Source organism: Dendronephthya gigantea, unplaced genomic scaffold (genome assembly GCF_004324835.1).
Source record: "Dendronephthya gigantea isolate DGI-Jeju-01 unplaced genomic scaffold, DenGig_1.0 000127F, whole genome shotgun sequence".
Lineage (NCBI taxonomy): Eukaryota > Metazoa > Cnidaria > Anthozoa > Malacalcyonacea > Nephtheidae > Dendronephthya > Dendronephthya gigantea.
Genome location: NW_021163137.1, coordinates 518,199 through 525,021, shown reverse-complemented (window position 1 = coordinate 525,021; position 6,823 = coordinate 518,199). Strand labels below are relative to the sequence as shown.

The window sequence follows — 6,823 nt, the reverse complement described above, 5'->3', positions numbered from 1 at the left end:
ATGGAGATTTCATTGCTGAAGTAATATTTACTTTCAATTAGCTACACATGCATAGGCTGTTGATCCTTGTTGCTTTTTTTAACCACTTTTGACATGCATATTGCTGCCGTCAGATTGCGTTGGCGCTGTTACACTGTGCATGTTGTTAATTGCTTCTCTTGCATGCAACACAATCAGTAAGGAGGACTTTATACCGTAACATGCTGTATCCCACATGGGCCTGGCAATCAAATACAAATAAAAAGCACAAAGTACAACATGTATAGAATTTAAAGGAGGTGCAGTTGCGTAACTCTCTAGTTGCAGCGTTACGAATGCGTAACTACATTTTGCCTATACGTGATATGGTTAAATCGCAGTAATCTCTACTGAAAATACACGATTGTGGTTGCGAATTCTGTCATGCTAACTATAGTTAAAAGTTTATTCATTTTCTATACAACCCACCCCAATTTTACGCAATGATTAAAGTGGCAACCTCGCAATCAACACAAATTCAAAGCATTCCTACTACATGCAACCTGCCACTTGACCCGCAATGTTTGATCCTGAGTGGGTTCCCATCAATTCTTAATTTCACAAGCTCAATCATGGTCATAAGAGGCACAAGCAGCCCCGGAAAGGAAACGCAGTTGGAGATTTCTTAGCATAAAAATATAGCGAAATAATTTGAATTGTTTTCAATGAAAAATGTATTTCATGTGCATGTGGTATGAGATGTCATCATCAAGTTGTATATATACAATTATTCCATCTTACGTTCATCCGATTATCAAAAATATCCTGGGAATGTCACAAATTATTCTTTCTTTGATAAAATTTGAGTTCTAAAAACAAAATAATAATAATTCAGTAAAGGCGTCTCAAAACACATTTACATTGTTTCAATACATTAGAGGTCCTTTAATTGAAGTTTTCTGACTTTCTATTTTCACCTTTATATTTCAGGCTTGCTGCCGAAAATATTAAATATATTCATCAAGATTGCAATTGGCAAATTTAAAACTAAGTACTAAGATTGATGATCCCATGCATGCACGTCGAATTATAACGTATTATTCCCCGTGAAAATCAATATGTAGGTCCACTGGTCCAACCTTATGAACAAGGTATACATAGAAACTATTATTTGTCGACGAAATATAACGTATTCAATGCAAGTTTTTGGTAAAAGCCAAACTTACAAATTACTGTTAAACACGAGGTACATAGATTTACCTTACAAACAAGGAATGAGGTCATCAATCTTTTGGTTTTTTTCCAATCTCTTTTCAATTTTAATGAGATGATTGACGCCATCGACAACCAGCTGAACCAGTTCAACTTCAGAGAATCCAAGACGGTCCGAGTTCGAGATATCAAAGGTTGAACCTACTGCTGCTGTATCAACACCACCTGAGACAAGGAACAAGACAGTGACTTCCTAGAACCAAAACTTGTATCTATTGTTACACTCAAAAGCTTTAGCTACTCAATCAATCATCATTTCGTATGCACATGACTAGACTACTGACCTGCATGGGCCCTAATATTTTTTACGCCTCAATGAAAAACGATGCACTAACTTTGTTTGTTCGCCTTATAACTAACTTGCTCTAATTGCATGCTTTTAATCTATACATAACTAAATCAGACTGAAACAAGATTTCCTACCTGTCCCACGTTTTTGCAACTTCAGATTCTCCAAAATTTGATCGAAGCGTTTATCCTTAAATAGATCATTCCGCGATCAAATTATTCACAACTATGCTTGGCAAAGGTGTGCAATATTTAGTTATGGATTAATGATATAGATGTAAATAATCATTTAAAGCTGTATACCAAACAAAATCTATAATTAAGATATACCTTGGACAGATTTGGTAATTTGACATGAACTCCAGCTCTCAGTCCTGTTCCAAGATTGCTAGGACATGTCAACACATATCCCAAATGAGATGTCCACATATACTCGTAACCCTCTTTCTTGATTAAACGTTCAACTTCATTCAATCCTTCACAGAAACGTTGGAAAACCTTTTTCATGTTTCCTCCTTTTTCCATCGAAATTATACGAGTGTGATCTTCTTCGTTGATCTGGAAGGAAAACGTCAATTTCCGAAATCATTTCATTGATTTTGTATTTGAAAACGTCGGTTTCTGTGTTTTCTCTCTATTTTGCATGTTTCTTTCTGCATGTCTACACACACGTACCCAGACGAGGAAGTTCTTATGTTTGTTGTGGAATATTCCTCTTGCATCAGGCCAATCGCGCGCCATTCCTGCGCATGTCAGCAGCGGAGAAACGGGCTTATCAAACAAGAAATGATCTTCAATAAGTTGGTTTTGATCTGCCTCGGTCATGCCATTTAATGGGTAGTAACGTCCAGATAGTTCACCTATAAACAATGAAATGATGAGATTGTATCTAGGACTATGCGAAGATCATGATAATGAATTCTTCAACCGCTCTTCTTGGCCTTTTGTCACGTGAAGAGAAATATACCTGAGGCTACAATTCTTGTGTTCTTATTATCAAATAGAGCAAATTTCTCGCTAAGAAAAATAATCAGTACGTGTCCTTTCTAATATATTAATGTTACTTGTCAATCTTCTTAGCAGACGCTCTTTGTCAAATAAGTGTGTATTTTGTCAATTATCGTACAGAATCGTAGTACAGTACTTGAAGCATCGTTTTTTAATTCTAATTTACTAGAGTAATTTTTAACAAAGTGAACGAGGGAAAATAAAAAAATAATGAAACCATAGCAGACCGCTGACTGCATAACCACTTAGGCAAACGTCTACCTTTTAATCCCTCCAGCGCATCATTCACAATTCTCTCAACTTCCCGTCGTTCACCACGTGAACAATGCGGTGGTAAAGAAAATCCACGAATTGAACGTCCAGTGCGCACGCGCGAAGATAACACGTATTTATCATCCAAATTGCCTCCTCTCAATTTAGAATAATCCAAATCTGTCTTGTGTTTATCAGTTTTCTTAAAGCCATTGTGTCTTTCTTCAATAATTGGATCAAACAGATCAGAGAATACTTCATAACTCTCTTCATCTCCGGCGACAATACCAACAGTGGAGATGAACGGATGTCCTGGGTTATCCACTCCAGTCTGGATTGCTTGATCTAACGTGAATCCAGAACTTGTCGCCTTATCTTGTAGTTTGTCATACAACTTTGGCGTGAGATGTTTTGCCATTAAGTTGTTATGTTGCCGTATGTCAGGAAAGTTATTTAAAGTGACAGTAATCTTCTTATTTCTACCACAACAAGCATAAAGAGCAGTTCCTGCAGCAAAGAGTCCCCCAGCAGCAAGTAAAACTTTACGTTGTGCTAAAAATACCATGACCTGATCCTTCGACAACATCCACTGACACGAAATTTCACTGTTGCGTCGCAATAGTTTCTTAATTAATTAATTAATTAGTAAATTCGCCAAGATCTTATACTTCGCGATACCCAATTAGCTGTTAATTGATTTCAATAAGTGTTACGCGTTTTAATTGATTTTAGGTTTCCTACGCAATGAAATCTAGACGTCCAGTGACGGGTCTCCTCTGCGACCTTTTGCCCAAGTGCACTGAAATATTTATTCTTCAGCGATGATCTTATCATCAGTTAATAAAGAAAACTTGCTGAGACCAGCTTTTTGTATCGTAAATCATTCAATATTTTTCTTCCCTTTCTTTCCTTTCCTATTTTTACTGTTTATTAGCTTGTTTTTATAGTAATTAGCTTTAGTATTTTTGATAAGGTGATTCAAGCTATTGCAACAACTCTTATATAATTATGATACAATGGTGTACATTCACGACACAGTATTGATAACGAAGACAGACAATTTAATTTCAAATGTTGTCGTACAGCAAATGATTGTCAACGTGATTGTACTTTGGACTCACCACGTCAATGACTCGAATCGTTATATGGATTATTATGTGCCAGGGAAAAAAATTTCTTGTTGGGGTAAAAAGCCATCACCACAATGCAAAAGAGTACGTGGGCAATATGTTCCTTCGTATCCTCTCAAAGTATATTGTACCGATATTGCTAATTTGCTATATCGGTGTTTTAGTGCATGGGACAAATAATTCAGTCAAACATTATCGAACATTCCTGAACTCTGACTATAAAATGAACTAGAAAAAAAAGATAGAGTAGGATTGAAAAAACGTTGCCATTCCTGATAGAGCCACGAGTGACGAGTCCGTCTCTTAAATCGCTCATGATCGCTCTTTAATCCAGTTCCTTTTGTATTTTATCATAGGGACAGAAGATAGAAATTCTTCGTCTGCATGTGGACAAGGCAAAATTGTCTTTGTTAAACAGTTAATACTTTATGTCATTGATAGATGTAACGAACTCTTGCATCCCCTTTGTAAAGCATATTAAAAGATACAACTCACTATTTCATCTAGTTCACATACGTTCTTGCAGCATTGTTTGCTTTCCAAAGATTCTGGACGATCGATTCTCACGAAATATAGATTAGAAGTGTATATTTCAACATAAAAAATATCGAACTTTAACCATTAAGCTACAGATAATGTTGCTGGTGGAAGAAAGTGTTACTTAATATCTGCACTGAAATAAATATAATTATAATTATTACTTTATGCCTGGGACAGCCAGTCACGTTGCAAAAACACTAAATGACCAACACTGGCAGCAGTCTAGCATTTCAAAGTTCATGCATTTTTTATTATACATAAAGCGGATTTCATTGATAAATTCATTATTTGTGATACAAGTGTAGTCAAAATGAAATAAAATTTTATCCGCACCTCGTCATTTTGATGAAAAAATATTTTTCAGAGTTCAAACATGGTCAGTGGCAGCAGCCATGTTTTTTGTTTTATTTTCTCCAGGAATTATAGTATTATAATAAGCGGAAAACATGGTGCTGCCGTCATGTTACGTGAACGAAATATCCGTACCCGAACACCGAAACCGGGGTATCTTAACCTCTCTATAGTTAAAGTTAGAATAAATCTATTCTTTCGTTTTAGTTAATAAATTATAAAATGTTACATTGTGTTGTATTGTGTTGAACTTCCCCCAACATTGACAATATGAACCGTACTTGCGCAGACTAACTTTGTTTCATTGAAACATACATATTTTATATTCAGCGCAATCAACGTAAAAGAACAATGATTGTATGACTCAGGTGATACACTGGGTCCACTGCGACCACTGGTTTACTTAGCCTCAGGTGAACTTTTAATACTGGATCCCAATCTAGTCTCTCAGTTGAAGACATACAGTCGCACAATAAATTTAGTATCACGAGCAAATTACTGCGCGCGTAAGCTGTCAAGATCTAGATTCTATTACATTACTCGTGTAGCAAAACAGCACAGCAAACAGTGGAGATATTTAGCAGAATAATAATACCCACTGTTAACGAAATACGTATGAACATCTCACCTTTTAGTCCCTCCAGCGCATCATTCACAATTCTCTCAACTTCCCGTCGTTCTCCACGTGAACAATGCGGTGGTAAAGAAAATCCACGAATTGAACGTCCAGTGCGCACGCGCGAAGATAACACGTATTTATCATCCAGGACTCCTCCTTTTAGCCTTTGATAATCCAAATCTGTCTTGTGTTTATCAGTTTTCTTAAAGCCATTGTGTCTTTCTTCAATAATTGGATCAAACAGATCAGAGAATACTTCATAACTCTCTTCATCTCCGGCGACAATACCAACAGTGGAAATAAACGGATGTCCTGGGTTATCCACTCCAGTCTGGATTGCTTGATCTAACGTGAATCCAGATTTTGTAGATTTATCACGAAGTTTGGAGTAGATCCTTGGAGTTAAATGTTTAGCCATGAGGTTATTGTGTCCTCGAAGATCTGGATAATCCAACGAGGGAGAAAGTTTTCTTATTTTCGCAGCTTGTAAACTTTGACCATGTAGAAAACCAGTAGCGACCATACCTCCAGCGGCCAAGATACCTCCCGCACTCATCAGCAGGCGACGTTGTGCAAAAAATGCCATTCTAAAGCTATGGATTCACGTGAAATTGAGTAGATGTTCGTCTCAGAACGCGCAATTAGAAATAATTAACAACCTAATTAGTCTCTTATTAACATCCACACGATTAGACATACGTTTGTGACGTTTTCTAATTGGTCGACCGCGTGAAGTGAACTGGGTTCAGAAAAGTCGTGAACACAATTATTTAGTTAAAAACAAGAAAGAATGACAAATGCTTTAACCATGATTATGCTCAAAGGATTAAAAACTCGCTGCTGTAGCTTACCGTTTGGAAGTAGTAACTAGTAAGGACTCCAAATCATCAGAGGGACCTAATGTCGAGCTCGTCGACGTCTTCCGTACCTAAAGACTGTAACTTAATGGCTAATCTCATGGGTTAATTTGACACAAAACGAACCGAGTACGAGAGCGAAGTTTAAAACCATCGCTGCTAAAACCAAAGTAATTTAGGGGCAAATTTTTAGATTTTTGCACACCGTTGAGTGATTGAATATAGTGAAAGCAACCCTGCAATGAAAATAACTATTTGCACGGCTAGACTGAGCAATGAAAACTTGCATTGCACAGTCAGTAAAATGAAAATTCTTATTTAAAGCCACGTGATCAAAAACAACCAATTAAAAGACATTATATTAATAAGGTGTTATGCTTGGTGTGGAGGCACGTTTCTGTTGCACTTAATACTTTAACCCTATCGTGGGAAGAAAATTCACAATCATGTGGCGCAGTCAGGCTGTTTTCTTTTCGAAAGAGTCTGGTAACGAGGTCTGCTTGGCTGACGCAGAACATGACTTTTTATATGCACGAATGAAAATGTCC

General features: G+C 36.8%; 1 protein-coding gene across 1 annotated transcript; it reads right to left on the bottom strand.

Moving 5' to 3' along the window:
- Nucleotides 1-754: 754 nt before the first annotated feature.
- LOC114535867 (creatine kinase M-type-like) lies at nt 755-5,851 on the bottom strand. Its single transcript, XM_028557192.1, has 6 exons — nt 5,428-5,851; nt 2,194-2,378; nt 1,849-2,076; nt 1,654-1,708; nt 1,219-1,395; nt 755-827 (listed from the first exon to the last, which is right to left on the bottom strand). The coding sequence occupies exons 1-5, from the start codon at nt 5,834-5,836 to the stop codon at nt 1,220-1,222; spliced, it is 1,053 nt and encodes a 350-aa protein (XP_028412993.1). The 5' UTR covers nt 5,837-5,851; the 3' UTR covers nt 755-827; nt 1,219.
- Nucleotides 5,852-6,823: the final 972 nt, after the last annotated feature.